General features: G+C 38.8%; 1 protein-coding gene across 1 annotated transcript in view; it reads right to left on the reverse strand.

The window, feature by feature from the left end:
• Positions 1-432: 432 nt before the first annotated feature.
• Positions 433-21,746, reverse strand: part of LMTK2 (lemur tyrosine kinase 2) — a 95,152-nt gene continuing 73,838 nt past the window's right edge. The window contains exons 10-14 of the mRNA XM_029576435.1: positions 20,955-21,104; positions 16,149-19,221; positions 9,844-9,988; positions 8,721-8,966; positions 433-2,912 (exon numbers count right to left, since the gene is read on the reverse strand). Coding sequence (XP_029432295.1) covers positions 2,884-2,912; positions 8,721-8,966; positions 9,844-9,988; positions 16,149-19,221; positions 20,955-21,104 — 3,643 coding nt within the window. The 3' untranslated portion in view covers positions 433-2,883. The remainder of the gene's footprint in view (positions 2,913-8,720; positions 8,967-9,843; positions 9,989-16,148; positions 19,222-20,954; positions 21,105-21,746) is intronic.

The raw sequence follows: 21,746 nt of genomic DNA on the forward strand, positions 1-21,746 counted from the left end.
CTGAAATTTCATTATGCTGTATTGCCATTTAACTCATATACCTGTTTTAAAGTAGAACAGGAAAGCCTCATACCTATGATTTTGTTACAGTTCCTCATTTACAGTTAAACATTGTATGTACATCTGCACTATTTACCACTTACATCTATAGGACTGTGCAATCTATTAAACAAAAAAACCATATAATTGCAAATCATATTCAAGTTTATCTGATTAGCAGGCTGCTGGTATCATAAATACTTATTTTAACCATTTTTATTAGCACTAAATTGTATTTTTGTAAGTCTAAAACTTGAATCAAAATCCCATTTCTACTTCAGAATAACATCTTCCTAATTTGTAAAGCTGAAGTTATTTTGTATACACAAGTCTGGGATCCTGAAACGGCCACTGCTGGAAACAGGACACTGGGCTTGACGGACTCTTGGCCTGACCCAGTGTGGCAGTTCTTATGTTCTTAGTCTTATTTTAAGGCTTTTTTTTTTTTTGTTTAGAAAGGCTATTGCACTACACTTTTCAGCTTTCTCAAACCCCCACAGAAACACCAGAATTATTACACTCAAAATGCTTGGCTGTACACTGAAGTTTCAGTCCAGCGTAGTGCTTCATAGTTCTGATGTGTCATTGCATCTCTAGTCCAGCATGCCCTCACCCGAGGAAGGAAAACTCCAGCTTAGGTTATTAATACATACTAATGTATTTCTTGAAATACTGACAATAAAGAGGTTTGAATGGGTTTAATTCATGCATCTTCAAAGAGTCAGAGATTTTAAAATGATTCACAGAAATTTGTGTACACATTAAAGTGTCAATTTTCATGCAGCCCACATAGTTGCAAAGCACACAAGCACTTTTCCCACGTGTATTTTGTAGTTAATCTTCAAAGAGAAATTTCCCAGGTAGTTTTGTCTTTGAAAATCAGCTAGCATAAAATGACACCTGCTAAAAGTGCCTGTGTATTTGTGCTGGGGGGTTGCACTAAACTAGCGTGCACGCTTTTGAAAGTTCCAAGTACATGCACAGTTTTCCCCTGCCCCAGGAATGTCTATTCCTGAACCCAGCACACCATACACATGCTACAGAAATCCACAAGTACTCTTGACTGGGCAGGAGAGGGCAATTTTTTTTTTGGACAGGCCTATTTTTCCTTGGCTAAATGGCTTTGAAAAATCTTCTGAAAGGGAAGGAATGAGAGTGTCTACGTTTTAAATCAGTATTATAGAGGAAGGCTGATCAACAGCTTAGCCATTCCAAGCATCCAAATGACTGCACTTCTCAACAACAATCCACAAACATCAAAAGCCAAGCAGAGTCATCTTACTTGCGAGTAAGTTTCAATGTGGCCCACAAAACGTAATCTAGCAGCCAAACAAAGTTGTGTATTATATTTAATGCAGTCTTAAACAGACTGTAGTTGTAGCATAAAAGGTTGCTAAAGGAAAACAGTACTTTTAAAATAGATCACTAAAAATTATATTCACATACTTTACTGCATTAAAAGCTGGCACGTAGCGTGCATAAGTAACCGAGGTAAAGGGTCACAGAAAAGTATTTCTATGTCCTAGATAAATAAATTCCCTCCACTAACTTGCTTTTGCTACACCGTCTTCATCACTTCTGATGAAAACACCTCGTTAGCTTCCAGCAGCTATAAATGAAATGGTGTGTTACAAAACACTGCCAAAAAGATTTGTATGACCTTTACCAATCATAGCTGAAAATCACAGTCCATTTTGATTTGCTGTCAACTCACAGCTATACAAATACATTTTTCTTCATCACACTTTCCAGAATGTTTCTACAAATTTCTTTCATTTTTATATAAAAATAACCAAACACTTTTGGCAGCTAATTTGACTATTTAAGATTAAAATCTGTGAACAAAACTTTGAATTCTATTTCTAGTTATAAGCACTGGACCATGGAATCTGACTCAAGATTAATAGTCATGTAATCAAAAGCTAGTAGCGAGGATAAATAAGAAGTAGTCATCCATTCAAAGTGCTCAGCAAAGTCTTTCAAAACTCCCCAAAATAACACTGCTGCATCATAGAAAGTCGCAGTAGTGTATGCAAGAAATCCCCAACTCGCACTGCACGCAGAGTCTGAAATAAACTAGTACCGAAGACCGCAAACCAAGAGTACAAAACCCCCACACAGAGAGCCCACAAAAATTAGACGCTCCCACCACCCATGGGTCCCAAAACGGCTGAATCGGTCACAGCGGCCTTTTTCACAAATACACCCAATGGGCTCGGCCCTTATATCATCCACGCACACAGTTTGCATTGGCCTTTAAATGGTTAAATTTAATACATTTTTCTGTACAACTGTAAGAAATCTAAGAACCATAATCCATAGTGCAATGCCAGTAAGCAAACTAATATGCAGTAATTAGAGTGAAACTTTCTTTTTTACACTAAATATTTTCTACTACTGATTAACTGTCATTCCTATAGTTTCAGCAACACGTCACCTGTCGCACAGACACATATACAATCCCAAGACAGGCTTAAATTCATTAAATTATGTGCTATACAGAAATATTAAAAAAAAAAGAAATATTATACAACCCCAAACCAGAAGGTAATAGAACTGCTTTGCAGGCATCTGACAAAACCCACAAATATCTGAAGAATACTTCAAGTATTTGAGAACATAGCTGCAAAACCATCTTTCATATGGAAAGCTAATTGCACTGATTTAAAACAAAATACATTATTACAATGATAAAGCATATTTTCAACTGAACATCTCATTCATAAACTATCATTTTCCTGTGGCAGAGTCAGACATTTTTGTACATTAATTCCTGCTCATCTGACACTTGCCGCTACATATTGTAGTCCTTCTCACATGAGCAAGTCCAGACTAAGTAAAACTTCAATCTTTTTCTCCATCTTCACTGCTTCCTACAAGAAAAGAGCAAAAACAAGTAAGTGAGAGAGTGGTTTTCACTTGACAGCAGCAGCCAGCTGAATAAGTGGATTTGTTATAAAACTAAAACCATTTGCAAAGATGAAAAGTACTTTACTCTTGAAGTGGACATTCCAGTACTGCGCAATTATTTACACTCCAGATGCTGGATCACATTACCTTCCTCCCTTAAACCGGTTTGCTGCATATCAGCAGCTGCAATATTCGGCACCTGTTTCAATCTCATAGATGCGCACATCTGTGCAAAGTCACACATTAGTTCAATGTCACTCCGTGAGAATCGTGCAAAACTGATGTATGATCTCTGTCTTCAATAGCATTCTAAGCAATAGAAACTTATCACAAGACAGAATGCAACACATGAAGCTCGCTTTTCCCCAGGTTTTCAAACTTCAGCTGCCAGAAAACCTCAGAAGTAACTTGCACATTTTTAGTAAGGTGGGAGCTAAATCGCTCACTTTCAAGCCTGTCTTCCAAGTTTTCGGCAGAGCCTTTCTGTAAGGCATTACAAACAATGTGCTCCAAAAGTAATGGGGCTCAGCATTACAGCAGGCACATTCCTTCAAACCAACGGAATCAAAGAAAACTAAAGGATATTGAAATGTATTATAATTCTTTGACACTGATATTGACAAAAAGAAAAAAAAGTACAGAATATACCTGCTATGATTATGCCAGAGTGATGAACACTAAGTATACAATTCCTGTATGCTACTTTATGGGATCTGTTGGAGACAGGAAGCTGGGCTCGATGGACCTTGGTCTGATCCAGCATGGCAATTCTGTTCTTATGCTTCGGATGATAAGGGACACTAATATGTCCACTCACTACTTGTTATCAACCATTTCTGAGAATGGGCTCAGAAAAGTATCCATAAGAACATAAGGCTTGCCATATTGGGTCAAAAAGGATCCATCAAGCCCAGTATCCTGTCTCCAACAGTAGATTCCAAGCTACTTATCCCAAGAATAAGCAGATTTCTGCAACTCTCTCTTAATTGTTAATGGACTTCCTCCAGGAACTTGTCCAAACCTTTTTTTAAACACAGCTATACTAATAGCTTTCACCAAATCCTCTGGCAACGAATTCCAGAGCTTAATCATGTGTTGAGTAAAAAAATATTTTCTTTATTAGTTTTAAATGTATTACCCAGTAACTTCATTGTATGTCCCCAGTCTTTGTACTTTTCGAAAGAGTAAACTGATTGTTTATTTTATTTATTTAAAGTCTTTTCTATACCGTTGCTAAGTTATATACCATTGCAACGGTTTACATGTAGGCACATAAGTACATTTGGAGTAAGCGTACTATAGTACATTCTAACAGGTGCCATTACGTTTCGGTTACATTAAATCATAAAAATACGTACAAATGTTTAGTGATGTAGGTTCTGGCCAGGTGTACCTAGAAGGTACTTTTACAGGTCAAAAAAAAAAGACATTTACTGTGTTATATTATTACATTCATTGTGTACTCAATTTGTTAAAATATTGTAATGCACATTTATGAGAATAGTGCTGGTGCCGTGCTCTTCTGTTTGTTCCAGTGTATTTTCTATTCTCCGGTCTCTTTATAAAAGGCTTGTTTAAACAGCCATGTCTTTAGACTTCTCTTGAATGTTTTGGGGGGTCTCTGTAATCTGGTCTCCAGAGTTCCATTCCACTCATTTTAAAGACCTCTATCATATCTCTCCTTAGCCGTCCCTTCTCCAAGCTGGAGTCCTAACCTCTTTAGTCTTTCATAGGGGAATTGTTCCATCCCCTTTATCATCTTGGTCACCCTTCTCTGTACCTTTTATAATTCTACCATATCTTTCTTGAGATGTGAACAGAACTGAACACAATACTCAAGATGAGGACACACCATGGAGCGATACAGAAGCATTATGATATTCTGTTTTATTCTCCATTCCTTTACTAATAATCACTAGCATTCTATTTGCGTTCTTAGCTGCTGCTGACATCTAGATCCTTTTCCCAAGTGGTGACTCCTAATGTGGAACCTTGCATTTTGGAGCTATAATTTGGGTTACTCTTCCCTAAGTACATCACTTTGCACTTATCTACATTAAATTTAATTTGCCATTTGATTGCCCAGTCTCTTAAGAACATGAGATATGCCATACTGGGTCAGACTAAGGGTCCATCAAGCCCAGCATCCTGTTTCCAACAGTGGCCAATCTAAGTCTCAAGTACCTGGCAAGTACCCAGTTTTGCAATGCCCTCTTGCAATTTCTCACAATCCCCTAGAGATTTGACAACTTTGAATAATTTTGTGTCATCGGCAAATCTGATCATCTCACTTGTTCCCATTTCCAGGTCATTTATAAATATATTAAAAAGCATCGGTCCCAGAACAGATCCCTGGGGCACTGCACTATTCACCTTTATCCATTGAGAACATTTACTATTTAGCCCTACTCTGTTTTCTCTCTTTTAACCGGTTGACGATCCACAATAGGATACTGCCACCTATCCCAAGACTTTCTAATTTCCTAAGAAGTCTCTCATGAGGGACTTTGTCAAATGCTTTCTGGAAATCCACACACACAATATCAGCTGGCTCACCTTTATCCACATGTTTATTTATTTAAAAATGTTTGTATACCGCTTTTACAATCGGGAGATTAATCAAAACGGTTAACAGAAATAAAACATACATAATCTAGAGATAAAAACTTAAAAATTTAACAGTAAAAACAAATACGGTAATATAAAACATAGTTCAAAAAACATAAAATAAACAAAGATACAAGAATGCTAAACATAGTGCCTTCTATAAAATGTAATATGAGAGGGGAGTAAAGATGGCTGGGTGTCAGTTGATTAATAGGGAAGAGAAAAACTTTGTTATGGTTGAGTGCTGATCAAGGAGTTAAATGCTTTCTGGAATAGGAGAGTTTTTAATGCTTTCTTAAATTGTTGAGATGAAGGTAGGAGACGTAAAGAACCAGGCAAAGAGTTCCACAGGATAGGCCCAGCTACCGAAAAAGATCTTCTATGAGTTATTTCCAGTCTCGCAAGTTTGACTGAGGGTACATCTAAAATGTTTTTTGATAATGATCTTAATTGTCTGGTAGGCTTATATATATGGAGATTAGAGCAGAGCCATGTGGAAGAAGATTTGTAAATAAGTGTATGAATAATAATAATTCAAAAACAATGTAGCAGATTTGGCTAAATTCATGTTGACTTTGGCCCATTAAATTGTGCTTATCTATATGTTCAGAAATTTTGATCTTTATGATAGTTTCTACCATTATGCCTGGCACAGACATCAGACTCACTGGTTTGTAATTTCCTGGATCACCTCTTGATCCCTTTTTTAAAAACTGGCATTACATTGGCAACTTTCCAGTCTTCAGGTACCGTACATGTTATTGATAGTATAGAAATTTCCAATAGCAGGTGCGTAATTTCATTTCTCAGTTCTTTCAGCACTCTGGGACGTATACCATCTGGTCCAGGTGATTTGCTAATCTTTAGTTTGTCAATTTGCCCTAGTAGATCTTAAAGGTTCACAGAGATTTGTTTCATTTCCTCTAAATCATCACCTTTGAATATCATTTCTAGAATGGGTCTCTCTCTTACATCTTCCTCTGTGAATATTGAAGCAAAGAATTCATTTATCCTCTCTGCTATGGCTTCGTCATCCCTAAGTGCTCCTTTACCCCTTTATCATCTAATGGTCCAACTGACTCTCGCAGGCTTTTTTTTTTTTTTTTACTTCAAATGTACCTGAAAAAGTTCTTATTGTGAGTTTTTGCTTCCACGGCAAGCTTTTTTTTTCAAATTCTCTCTTTGCCTTCCCTCTCAATGCTTTGCATCTGACTTGCCAGTGCTTATGCTACTTCCTGTTTTCTTCATTCGGATCCCTTTTCCATTTCTTGAAAGATGTTCTTTTAGATATTACAGCCTCTCTCACCTCACTTTTCAACCATGCCGGTAGTCATTTAGCCTTCTTTCCAACTTTTCTAATGCGTGGAATACATCTCTTCTGGGCTTCCAAGATGATATTTTTAAAAAACATCCATGCCTGAACTAAAAACTCTTAACCTTTGCAGTTGCTTCTTTCAGTTTTTTCCTAACCATTTTCCTCATTTTATCTTAGTCACCTTTTTGAAAGTTAAATGCTGTCATAATAGATTTCTTTTTTGCATTCCCTCCAGTTAAGTCAAATTTAATAATGTTGTGATCACTATTGCCAAGTAACTCCACCATCATTACCTCTCGCACCAAATCCTGTGTTCCACTAAGGACTAGGTCTAAAATAGTTTCCCCTCTTGTTGGTTCTAGTACCAGCTGCTCCATGAAGCAGTTATTTATTTCATCTAGGAACTTTACTTCTCTAGAATGTCCTAATGTAACATTTACCCAGACAATACTGGGTAATTGAAGTCACCCATTATTACTATGCTGATTTTGTCAGCTTCCCTAATTTCTTTTAGCATTTCATTGTCTGTTAGTTCATTCTGGCCAGGTGGAGGGTAAAACACCCCCTTTAATATTTTATTCCCTTTTTCACCTGGAATTTCTATCCATAAAGTTTCAACATTGCATTTTGTTTCCTGCAGAACTTTTATCCTGTTTGACTCAATGCTTTCTTTAACATATAATGCTGTCCCTCCACCAATTTGATCCATCCTATCATTTTGATATAATTTGTAGCCTGATATCACAATGTCCCATTGGTTATCCTCCTTCCACCAGATCTCTGAGACGCCAATTATATCTACCTCTTCATCCAGTGCTATATACACTAACTCTCCCATCTTCTTTTTTAGACTTCTAGCATTTGTATATAAACATTTCAAAGTAGGTTTCTTGTTTGTATTAACAACCTGCTCATCAGTTGACAGGGATGATTTGAAGTCTTTCCGCACTTTACTTAAAGGTATCTGATCCCCTTTGACATTTATTGTAACCTCTCTACTGGGATCCTCTATTTTCCCTGTTCTCTTAGTATCCTTCAAAGATACATCATTCCGAACCATGCACTTTTGAGCAACTGTCAGCTTTCCCCTATCATCTAGTTTAAAAGCTGCACTCTCTCCTTTTTAAAGGTTAATGCCAGCAGCCTGGTTCCACTGTGGTTAAGGTGGAGCCCACATCCATGAAATGATTAGTGTGTGGGTATGAGTAGAGAGGGAGGTATAGTCCAGTAGTTTAGTGACAGCATTGCAAGCTGCCATGCAAAGGACCTGGATTTGATTCCCAAGTTAGAACTCTGCTTCCCAAGCTGAGGGTGCCACAGCTCCTGGGAGGGATGGAGGGAGTCATCATTATGCAAGTGTGACACCTACTGGCTGAATCTAGGGCCCATCATTGCAGGGCTATGGCCCCTGGCAGAGGACTGTCACTGCAATGATGAGACTGAAGCAAATTGGGAAGAGTTATATAGGGGGGAGGCGGGGGGGGGGGGGGGGGAACGACCCCATCTACTTGCAAATAAGGGCCCCTATCGCCAGGTTCTGACTGAACTGGAGGGTTCAAAGCAGCAGGAGGAAACTGCTGGGCCATAAACCAAAGAAGAGGAGTATGGAGGAGGGGTCCACAGGTTCTAGCATGTACTGGGTCAGTATCCGTCACAAAGATGCAGACTGGTTAACACACCAAGCCTCAGTTGCACAGAGATACCATCCATAACATCTGACTTCTTGCTAGTACCCTGCAGCAATTAGCACATTTTATATTCTGCTTTTTTAACAATGTTAAAAAAAAAAAAGGTATCTGTGTATACATTTTATCAAACTATAATGGAAAGAAAGCATATAGGGACTTACCTCCTTGCTCAATATCGGAGTCTGTAAGATGCGTGAGAGAAAAACTTGCAATGCTGGCAGGAGAGATGGAAAACCTACTATATGGGGAGGATTCTGTCCAGTTTTGCTCGGGACTCCTGGAAGGTGGCGGAGGGGAAAAGTAACGCAAGGTCGGAACAGAGGATTTAGAACTGATGAGACTGTTTGCTGTTTTTGACAAAAAGGAGTCTGGAGACGAAAAGTCATCATCCCATTCAAAACCACCACCTACAAGAAAACAAAAGCACATGGTACACTTCATACAGACCAAAAGAAAAAAAGAAAAAAAAAGCATCCTCTCCAGTAAAGCACCCCACTGGTTTATATACACTCCAAAACAGGGAGGTATACAAGCCATAGTCACTGTGGCGGGTGCTACCACATCCTTGGAATGGGTGGGCTCAACCAAACCTCTCCTCCCCCCCACCCTTTTTGTGTTTAAAACAAAAATTGCAAAAGAAAAAAAAAACAACATTTGGGGCGTTATCTAGGAAAGAGAAAGAAAAGGGTATGTTGCAGGTAGGCTTCCTATTTTTTTGCTAAATGCAAAAAAAAAGTTTTACACATGGCAAAATCAATTCCAAAGGAAGCGACGGGTGATGAATCACTGTGGCAACATTGCAGCCTGAATTTACATAAATCTGAAGGTTATCGAAGGCAAATTTCAGGCCCTCTGTATGTGGGCCAAGTTTACAGAGGCGGGAGCGGGGGACATAGAGAATCTTTGGCAGCGACACCTTTTTCAGGCTGAATTACCTCTGAACTACTGCATTTTATGACCGTTGCTATTTGATTTTTTTTCCCAGAATGCAGTCTTCAGAGGCCTAAATGAGTTTGGATGATCCCAGCCCACAATCTCATATGAACGCAAAGACTAACTGCATTCAATATACTCCTTATATAATAAGCAGATCATCTCAAAGAATCAGTGCAGTTTAGAGCTCCCAAAATAATGATTAGAATCACAAATAAATATCACAATTGAATAAAATTCTGCCAATTAAGACTGAGGGTATAAAATTTCAGAAGCTTTTTTTTTTTTTTTTTAAAATATAGTAGCTACAATGTGAATATAAGACTGCATGGCTCGGATGTGTTCCTCTACCTTCTTCATCCGTTGAACTTTCAGAATTGGTATATCTGCTTAAGTAACCCGGACCCGCAGGCGAAACGGGACTGCTGCTGCCGCCATGGGAAACCTGACTGTTTGCTTCTGCTGAACGAAGGCCCAGCTCTTTGGTTGGTGTTTCCTTTAGAGGACAAAGAAATTAACATTACCATATCTGATGATGTCAATTTTGTAGCAAATCTTCCTTTTTCATTTCGTGTTTAACCCAACAGGCCCTGATGCATTTCGATCATCCGCATTGTTCACCATATTCAAGTAATACCTTGTCTTCATTAAGAATAACTTTTAAAATATATTTAAATGAAAGATTACACTGCTAGAAGGGGAGAAGGATGGAGAAGCGAGTGCAAATACACATAGGACAGGCAGGCACATAAAGCAGTGGGTCCATAAGCAAAACATGAATGTTGTGGTCCATGAAGAAAGAGGATAGGATGGGGACAGAAAAAGGGTGATTTGTAAGTCTGGCGGCAGAGTAGGATGGCAAGGATCTACACGAGCTTCTAATGGGAGCAGATACATTTCTACTACATTCCAAGTAATAACCGCTGGAAAAAAATGCAATATTTTCAAAAGCTATTACGTATTCTGTGACAGATTTTCCAGAAATATAACAAACAAAAGGTTTTATATACCTAGTTATCACATCTAGCATATTTTAATCCTTTATTTAATTAAATGACAAAAGTGTCTCCAGTCCCTGAGAAAAGCTCTCTGTATTCTGTTAAATCCACCACACTAAATCAGGACAGCTTTATACAATGTTTAGAAGGTATTCAGTTTCAAAGGTCAAAAACTAATAACCATGAAAAAAAATGACAGAACCAACTTTGGATTTTTTTTATTTATTTTTTTTTTTAAAGGAGGTCAGTGTCAGGCTGATGCAGAAAGGTGCATTCATCCTAAAGCACAGCTTTACCCACAGTTGTGCGTGCATTTTCTGCAAGTAAACCTTACTGTTGATGCAGCAAGAAGTCTTAGCTGCATAAAATGTGGGTAAAACTGAATCCTGCTTAGTGCCCTCGTGAAAACTCCATGCAAATGAGAGCATTAAGCAGAACTCCCCGCTGCAGAGAAGTGCGCTTGGCCATCCAGATGCTCTTAAGCGCTAGAAACTTAACTTCAGATTTGAGACGAAGTTCAATTTCCAGTGCTGCTGACAGGAAGTCAATGTCAGCAACCTGCCAGCATTATTAGCAGCAAATATTAACAGAGGAATGAGACTTAATCCCGAGGACTGGAAAGAGTAATGAGAAGAAAAGCCCACCACTGATCTTCAAAATTAAAAAAAAAAACCTAAAGCCACCCCCTTACTAGACATCCTCCTTTTGATGTACGGCAGGCAGGATCCCAAAGAGGAGAGGGTGTGTGTTGGATAAAACCTGAAAATCAATCAGGGCAAACGGGGGGCAGCAAGGCAGCGACAGGCACTGTACAACAGCCCCTCCCCCCCACCTGAGTTAAAATGTGTGTTCGGCCTGTGCAAAACACACATTTTAATTCCCAGAGCATTAGTATGGCATTAGCTTATTGTACTGGGAATTACAAAAATAAAGTTGCTTGTGCGTAAGGAAACACGCACTGGATCTCGGCACAGTTTCAACAGACAGCTTTCTGCATCGGCCTGGGTACAAAGTTATCTATGGCTCATCTCAGACAGGTTTTAACAAACAAAAATATTGCCACAGGATTGGGAAGCACTGCCTACTGATCCCACAAGCTGATCGGGCCCTTTCAGGATAACTACAATGAACACACACGTGAGATGTGTTTCCATACAGTGGAGACTCAGTATATTCAAATTTATTTCATATGTGCACCAAGAATACCCTGAAAATCCAATTGACTGCAGGATCCCAACAATAGCTATAGGCACTACAGCAAGTGAGAATTGTGAATTAGATCTTTTTAAATTTGAGAATGCTGACATGAAACTTACATAGATTTGAAAATGTAATCTCCGTGCATTATTTTCCTTCCTCACGCATCCCCGCAAACACTGCCTGCTCATGCCTCATGTACATACTGTGGAACCACGTGCATACTTTTAGCTGGGTTGGGGGAGGGGGGGGGTTGTTATTATTTAGAAATTGCAGTCTAACTACAACAGCCATGACCAGACTGAAAGAAACATGTCCATCTACCTACAGCTCCAGAGAAACCGTGCATCCATCTGCAGAAACATCATGTTTGTCAGATATTTTGGAAAAGGAAGTCCTCAAAATGTTAAACCAAATACTTTCATAATGGTTTCTTACATTTTAAGTATAAAGCTTGTCAGCTGTATAATGGTCATGTCCCACCTACATACTCAGCTTGATGGGTAGTGCTGTGAACCAAAAAATAAAATAAAAGAGCCGTGGAGGATAGCCTTACGAGTCGGCTTTAAGGTTGAAAATCTATTGGTCGGAAAAAAAAGATATATCTGTTGAAGGCGTCTGATATATAGATGTGTATTGGAAAGACACCATAGATATAAATCTTGTGAAGAGTCATACAGACTTTGAGGAATCAGTTATATTTATATTTTTAAGATAGATGCATGCATAGTGAAGAGTGATTTTACGGGGATGTACTCGGGTGTGAACAGGTCAGTCTGAATGGTGTATGAATGTTTTTCAATAGTGGGTTTATCATTTGTTTCATTGTATGGTAACACTTATGATTCAAGTATATAGAAATATGAGATTGTATAATTAAGGTATTACGATAGATGTTCGCAATTGAATTTAGGTAAATTTGTATAGAAATTCATTTTCTTATAAATTTGTATTTGAGCTTTGAGGAAGCAATAACATTTATATATTTGTTAATTTTATATATATATATTTATATATATTTATTTATTTTATTTATTTAACATTTTTATATACCGGGATTCATGCAAATTTGCATATCGTCTCGGTTTACATTGTAACTGAAAACAAGCATGAGAGAATGCTAATTACATAGAACAGGGCATAGAACTTGGTACAGTATACGTGGGGAAAGAAAAATGGAACATAATAGAAAAGGGAAAGAAAAACGGAACTTTATCTTATTATAAAATGTGATATTATAAGCTTGGTTTAAGAGTCTTTATTTAGCCTGTTGGCTAGTGTGGTGGTGTTGAGGTATGTTGTAATATATATATTTATATATATATTTATTTATATATAAATAATTATGACATTTCTTTTTTTTTTATAATTAAACACTGAGGGTACTGAAATACATCATCAGCTACAATAATATACCTATTAGTGCTATGCACCACCATGCAGAAGACCCAGGTTTGGTTCTGGGGCGTAACCGCTACTCTCTGGATTGCCGTGACTAGGGAGGCCATGACAGCAGTGTTCACAGCCCCATGGAGAATTCAGTCTCAGTCACCGGTGACATCTACTGGCCAAACGTGGGAGGCCACCGTCTGCAACCCTGCCTGATGACTCTCACTGCAGTGGTTGCAGAAGAGGGGGAAGTAAAAAATCCTAGGTAACTGAAAATGAAGGCTCATAGTCCGAACCCAGATACAGGACTCTCTTGGTTGAGCTGGAAGCCCAAAGGAGCAGGAGAAAATTGCTGGGACAGGAAAAAAAACAAAGAGACAAAGAAAAAAAGCAAACATTCTTCCTAGGGAAAAGGTCCTGAGCAGATAACATGGGAGGGTGGGGAGGGAAGTGTGTTCAGACTGATTCTATAAACTATTTTGTGCCTGGAATCAGGACTCCAAAACTAACAAACTCCTGGGGGAATTCTGCACACAAAAATTTAAAATTCTGCAATCTTTATATTGGTCAAAATAACACAATTTACATGACAGTCTAAGTAATTACATTTTAAATTAAGAAAGGAAAAAGATGCAGAATTTTAAATATTTTGAGCAGAATTCCCCTAGAAATTCACTGTAAGAGTGTCCCTTCCCCTCGCTCTCCCTACTTCCCTGGCCACTTTGCCCTCAGGCCCCAACTCCTCCACCTGCCAGTATCTCTCCCCTCTACCTCTAGGCTCAACGCCTTTCACTCTATCGCCAGTCCCAGAGTTTGACCCTATTCTCAGTACTGCCCCTCACACAGGCTCCCTCTGTCCCTCCTCCTCTCACACACATGCTCCCTCTCTCTAATACACACACACCCCTTCATACAGGCTCCCTCACTCTCTCACACAGGGCCCTCTTTCTTGCATACACACCCACACAAGCTCCCTCTCTCTCTCTCAAGGCTACCTTTTCTCTCTCATGCACTCCTTCACACAGGCTCTGTCTCACCCATACACAATCCCTTCACACAGGCTAGCACCATCACATACACACGATCCCTTTTTCATACACACGAGTTCCCAGTCTCTCTCACACATACACACTCCTTCACAATCTCCTCTCTGTCTCTCTCTGGCACCCACATTCAAGCATGCTCCCTCGCCCCCGCTCTCACACCCTCCTGCTCACCCCACTGCTTTCTCTCACACCCCCTCCCCTCTCATACCCCTCTCCCTCTCTCCTCTTACACACACCCATTCACTCTCACCGGGGCCTTCATCTTCACTGCAAGCGGAGCACACTCCATTTCGTGGCACACAGGGGCCTTTCATCTTCACCATGAATGGCGCGCCAGGGCCTTCATCTTCCTGTGAGTGGCGCGCACCCCGCGGCACAAGAGGATCTAAAAATGGCGCGCAGAGGCCTTCATCGCACTCTCCGTTCGCGGCATGCCAGGGTCTCCTCTGCATTTTGGCAATTCTGCGCTAGGGGGGAATTCCACGCAAATTCTGCGCTCTGCAGTTGCGCAGAATTCCCCCAGGACTAGAACCTACAGGCACCCAGAGGTTAAAGCTGATAGTCTGCAGTGTGGCATGTGAAGATTTGTTCCGGTACAGAAAGCACTTTTCCTGCTGCCAACAAGATAACTTGACTGCACCTTGGTACAGATGATATTTTGTTTTAAAATAGACAGATTTGTTGTCTATCTCTGGAGATCTTTGGATGTGTTTAGTTCCTGGACTCATCTCCAGGTAAATGGCTCCAACCCTTTTTCAGTTTCTGGCTCCTTGCCCACAGTTTCAACTGGTTTACAATATGATGGCAGATAAGGACTGAAAGGCCCATCTAGCCTGCCTATTCTTGATGCAACAACAGCTTCATTCATTAGGACAATTACAACAAAAAATGAGCTTTTAAACCTCTGCAGTTTCCTGCCAAAAAAAAAATCAGTCATGTGATGGGCTGTGAGATGAAGATGCTTACCTTTAACATTTACAGCCGCTCTCTGAAAGCCCATAGAACGTACCTGATCACCCAAAGCTCTAGGAAGTTGATTTGACAACAGCTTTCCTGAGCAGACCAGAGACCCTGGGTGCTGAGCCCAGGATAGACATACCTGTTACATCTGTGTGTGTGTGTATATATATATACTTGTAAAGTACACAGAGTCAAAGTAATAACACTATATACAGTGGCTATAAAAAGTCTACACCCCTTTCCAAAATATTTGACTTATAGCCTAGAGTTAAAATGCATTAAACTAGTGATATTCCTACCTACAACTGATAAGTGAAAAATATATTCCAGAATTACTTAAAAAATAAAAACATGGAAGACCTTGGTTGGAATAAGTGTTCACCTCCCTTATAGTTCTGTGGTAATTCTAAATACCTAAACCTGTGCTGTAACCATTGCCTTCAAAAGCACATACCAAGTGAACTGGCCCCACCTGTGACAAAAAATGACTGTTAGTTGACAAGACTGAGTTCTTGCCTTTGATATATATAATCAAAAAATCAAAACTGAAATCCAGTTGGATAAGTTGATTTTTTTTGTTGGCTTTTTTTTTTTTTATATCTTTTGTCGCTGCTTAATTTTTTGTGGTGTCCACAACGAAAGAAATAAAAAAAAAAAAAAAAAATCTATATATTTTTTAAAAAGCATTGTTTTTCGAAGCACGGAGGTTTTTAATGACTAATGATTTTGCACCCTGAACTATTTCAAAAATGTTATCACTTGCGATTGGGCATCTGAAGTCTTTTTCCCTCAATTTAAAAACATAGGCAACAAACACCAATAAAAGATTTTTTTTGCCCTGAAAGGTGTGGAGTTCACGTCATTTAAATGTATGCAAATCTGATGCACTTACACAATGTGTGAAAAATGTTTAGTGTGTAGAATTTTTTTTTTTTTTATAGCCACTGTAGCTATGGCTAATTAGACAGTCAAGATTTGGACTAGCTAAGTTGAAATGCTGCTTCACAATTCACATTATAAAAAAAAAAAAAGAATATTTATAAAAATATTAAGAATTCAAGAATACCTGATCAAACAGATAAACTGTGACATCATCAAAGAAGGTTACTGTCCTTTTGTTTTTCCTCTGACTGCCAGCCCGTCTATCCAATGCAACAGATTTTTGAACTTTCAGCAAACTTTTTAAATCTTTTCCATCATCTTTTTCTGTAACTACAACTGGGACTGGGTGAACTATGTCATCCTCACTGTCAGAGCTAAAGCTGTGCATATGAAATGCTCTGTCATCATCAGAATCATCGCTATTCTCATCTTCTTCATCTGCCTCTATGCCATCTATTCCATCCTCTGATAAATCAAGCAATCTTGAAGCATCAAGTTTACCAAGGTATTTCCCCTCAATGTCTGGTTCCTTTAGCTTGTGTCCTTCTGTGTGGTAGGAATCAGACAAAGGTTTTTCAATGACTACCTCTGGTGTATATGAGGCATCAGAAGGATCTATTAGAATAGACGGGTGCGTGCTGGATGTTAGACCTTTATGAGAAGTGAATTCTGGCATATTAATGCTAACAACAGAGATGTCACTGGAAGAATCTTCTCCACTACAGCTATCTAGAAAATTTGTTGCTAATGTCAAATGCATTTTTTTCTCTCCTTCCATAGGATGCAGCTCCATAGGGCGATCATTAATGTCTGATGGCTGTACCTCTAAATTTTCACTCTTCTCCAGTGTTTGTAGTTTAATAAATAAATCCAAGTCACATTCAAGAGACTGCTTTGGTTCTTCAATGCTGCTACCAAAATAACTGTTTTCTTCCCTACTTGTTTCTATGTTCACAGACTCACTGTAAGACTTACTGGATGCCAGGGGAAATGTAGGTACTACTGATGAATTTATAATATACTCTGGTTTCTTATCTGGTTCAGAATCATTATCTGAAAAATAGGCAGAATCTCTGTATGAATTCTGACTTCCTACTGTAAACACATTTACTTCATGATTATCTTTCTCATCTGCTTTAACTGGACAAACTTCTGGTTCAGAAACTATAACAACAGGAGTGGGAGGTAATGAACTAATAGACTGGTCTGTACTACCATGAAGTGCATTTTCAGTGCCTGAAGTGCCACCAACACTAGCATGAGATGTCCATTCAGGAGACTCAAGGTTCTCAGTTTCATAGCCACTGTCAGCAGGTTTCTCTGGTGGCAACAGTTTCTGAGGCTTGTGGGCCTCTAATGATTCCAATACCTCATGCACATCTAATGAATCTAAAGAATCCGGTGTTTCGGCTGGCTGTTCCAAAGTCTGTACAGGAATAGATGGACTGTCATCCAAGAGACTGTCTTGACTTATGGAGTCTGAAGAAAAAACAGACAATGTTACTTCACTTGAAGCATCTTTATGATTCTGAAACAGATTTAAATGTTCCTTACTTTCCTTGTTTTTCTCCAGTAAATATCCACTGCTTAGGTCTAACACAGCAGATTTATTCTGGAAATTATCTGCACTTATTTCCTGCAGGTTCATGATATGTTCTTTATTAAGATTATCACTCTGAGTGATTTTACTAGAAAGAACAATTTGTCCATGACTACTCTGCGCTATATACTCTTCAACTTCACCGTCAAGGAGACTGTTCTGATTTTTGGCATCACTACACAACACTCCAAGTGGGGCATCAATGCATGGATCAACACTTTGGCAGAGGTTAACATTTTTAATACTGCAGGCTGAGATTTCAGGAGCCCCAACACAGAAGAAATTATTTTCATCAAGATCACTGCTAAGTCGAGTCAAATTCTGGGGAGAATCATGCACCTTCTCATGCATATCAGTGTCATCTAAGGGTATTTGAGGTTTTGTATGTAATAATGCATAAGACTCTACAGGAACACTCAAGTCTTTTTCCGCAAAGATACAGTTCACTTGCTTGTCGACACTGCTAAAATCCTCATGCAACAATGAGAAATCTGGTTTGTTTTCAGCTAATTTAAGCTCCGTGTCTAAAGGGTTCTGATTTGATATTTCAAATATATTCTTTGTGAAAATTTGGTTTCCAATTTCTGATGAAAAATTGCTATAGTCTTTGTTAGCCAGTGGATCTGTCAATAAATTCTTCTCTTGAAGAAAAAAGAAGTTACTGGACAGTTCTTCATCGCTGAGTGGCCCAACGTTAGAAGGCAGTGGCATATTTTCTAAGGAAAAGGTGTCATTCTTAAAAAGCTGGCTTGAACCTCCCTTCTGTGTGACAGATTTCTTAAATACTCCTAGACCTGAACTTAAAGAAACCGGCTCAAATTCTGTATGCACACCATTTAGCTCGTGTAGATCAAGTACACATTTGTTAGCTGGCAATTGTTTTGATTGTTTTTCATCATTAAAAATATTATGAAAAGGGCTGCTAGGATCATGAGTCAAATGCATATACTCCGATATATTAGATTCCTTTGAATGTGTTCTCCAGGGAGAACTATCTACATCTGTGCTGGATTCTTCCGTATTAAGCTCCCTGAGAACAAAGAACTGTGAGTTCTTGCCTTGTAGATCCCCTTGATTATCAAGTTTTGAGTTTTGAACAGATGACTGGTTCTCAAAATGCAGGCTGCTTCCACCTTGTTCTTCTAACTGGATGTAATATTCATTACCAACAGAAAGATTGTGAGCATCAAAAACAGGAACTTCCCCAGGAACCTCAGGCAGCATTTCTTGACAATTTCCATGCCCCTGTTCTAAAATTGCCTTTTCAAAAATATCTACGGGTACAGGGAAGAAGATGCTTTTATAATTCACGTCTGTGTCAGGATCAGCATGGTTGTGCTCCTCAAAATGGTCCTGTTTAGCTGCTTCCCATACATACTCAAAGCTGAGTCCCTGACTCGTTTCAGTTACTGTAAGGACCTCATCCATTTCACGGTTTAGCCTATCCCCGGTGAAGTGGTCCAGGATAGGAAATGCAGAGTTATTTACTGAAGACTGACGGCTGTTGGTGTTTGGCTTAAGAGCATTCCATCGCTGCTCAAAGTCAGCTTCTGAATCCTTTTGGCTTTGCATGCGAAGGTATGTTAATAATCTATGGACTTCCTCTGCTATCAGCCTTTTGTCATATGGTAACCAGCAAAACTGTAAAACTTCGTACCTGCAGAAAGAACAAAAGAATACTTATTCTATAGTTTAGCAGTACCAGCTACATTTCCTTCACTAGCTAATTCTTATTTATCTGACTGATCACAATATCTTACAAATGTAAATCAATGCAATATCCATAAAAAGCATATATAAAATAATAGATCATAGAAATACAGAAATGGGCATGCGATCGATTAACAGATACCAAAAATCATATCACAGCGTAATGCCTTTGTAGTAAGTAATTTAAAATGCGAGATAATTCTACATGCCACTTTCTTATTGATTTTACTGTTGCTTACTATTTAATATGTATTAGTTTGGTATTGTATAACAGTGTAATTTCTGCATTCAGGTATTAACAAATGCATGGGCAGGGTAATTTTCAAATTCTACCCAGTGTGCACACTGTGGGAACTTTGGAACTCATACTGTGCTGGAAAGTACAGGCACAGATTTGAAAATTAAATCTCCATGTGTACATTCACTCCTCTGACCTAACTTCACCACTTTTTAATGCGGTTAATAGTATGTGTACTGTAAAATAATGCACATATAGGCATATAAGGATAGCACCAATGCATATTTCATTTTTAAAAAACTACAAATCAGTTCTCCATACAGAAGTGATATGCATACAAACAATCCCATTAATCACACCAACAAAAATGCTCAAAAAACATTAAAAGGTCTGCATTACTCCAACATAAATTATTATGGGTAGAAGGTGGAAATTTCAACCCAAGTTCAGGTGCCAATTTTTAATCAGAACCACCTTACCCACTCTACAGTCCAATATTTTAATCTCCAAGTTTTTTAATATATATGTTTTAGAAGAAAATATTTTTCAAAAAAAAATTAACTAAACATATACTAAATAAACTTAACTGGGTCATTCATCATGGCTGGTTCAGTTAAGTTTATTTAATATATAGATAAAACTTTTTTAAATAAATGTTTTCTTCAAAAAATATATATAAAAAATATTTGGTGATTAAAAGTTTGGACTGCAGAGTGGTTAGGTGGTTTTGATGATTAAAAATCGGCACCTGAACTCAGGTTGAGTCAAGGGCTGCCTTGTATGAAACTTCCACTTTCCACCCATAATAATTTGTTGGAGAAATGCAGATCTTTTAAAGTTTTTTGAACAGTTCAGTTGGAGTAATTAGTGGGATTCACTTTTAAGGCAGAGGAATTTATCACTTGCCTTAGTTTTGGCCACATGACACTTCTTTAAATGTAAGTAAAATGCAGTAACTGTAATCAAAATTAGTTATATTCTATACTAATGAAAAGTGCCCAGAGTTGCTTGGGTAGTCTGTTCTATAACAGCCTGTGTGCTTGGGGAAGCGAGCGAGCGAGAGACTGCGCCTGTGTTTGGGGGCCCTGTATGAGTGCCTATGCGTGCATGTTTGAACCTGTGTGCATGTGAGAACTAGTGTGTGCAAGCCTATGCCTGCCTGTCCCCTGTGTGTGAGAATGAGAGAGGGGGCTTAGCAGACAGCGTGTACAGGTGAACAGTAGCCGGAGTTGCACAGGTTGTCTGGTCAATAAGTGTGTCTGGGTGCCCGTCTGTGCATCTCTTCCTGCGTGAGTGTGTGTGTGGGAGCCTGACATACAGTATATTGTCTTTGCATCATGCACCTTCTACTGCTCCAGGTGCCACCTGGTGGCCAAACACAGACACAAGCCTTTCATATCTATATCTAGAGAGATACTGTAGATAGTCAAATAAAAAATTACCATCTGTCAGAATATGGCTGCTCCAGCTGCGGTTTAGGAAGTTTGACTTGGTTTTCTTTTATAACATGGGCTAGGACTTCTCTATCAGACAAGTGTGAATAAGGTTGGGCACCTTTGTCAAAAAGTTCCCATAATGTCACACCAAGAGACCTAGTAAAAGGAAAAAGAAAAAAGTTAGAATATTTACTGGATCCTTATAAATCATGCAATAATGAAAACATTTTAAAATAGTCTCAACTGTAGTTTAAAATGCAGTCTATGCTCTCTCACCTTTTGGTCTAAATGGTGAAATTTATTCTTACCTGATAATTTTCTCTCCTTGATTCCTGCTAGACCAGTCCTTACATATGGAATGTCCCCTTCCAGAGCTGACAGAGGTCCTAAAACAGGAATTGTTTTAGGACCTCACTCTGGGCTATAAGGAAGGAGTGGTCCTAGCCTGCTGCCAAAGCACAAATTTGTCAATAGGGTCCATAAAACCATTGCAAGTGATGCCAGAAGAAAGGAAAAAAAGGTTGAAGTATGAGAATGCGCCTTAAAACAGTGATATTGTCTCCCACTAACCCGTATGCCCAGGTGGGTTTCTAGACTGGTCTAGCTGGAATCAAGGAAAGAAAGAAAATTTCCAGGTAAGAATAAAATTCACCTTCCTTTTCTTCCTGCTTGACCCAATCCTTCCATATAGGAATTACCAAATCTCCTTACTGGGGAAGAAGGAAGACAGGGCCTTCTTAAGGAATACCATTAAAAAGGCTAAGTCTGCCTTGGCCTGCACATCCAATTTATAGTATT

Source organism: Rhinatrema bivittatum, chromosome 14 (assembly GCF_901001135.1).
Source record: "Rhinatrema bivittatum chromosome 14, aRhiBiv1.1, whole genome shotgun sequence".
Lineage (NCBI taxonomy): Eukaryota > Metazoa > Chordata > Amphibia > Gymnophiona > Rhinatrematidae > Rhinatrema > Rhinatrema bivittatum.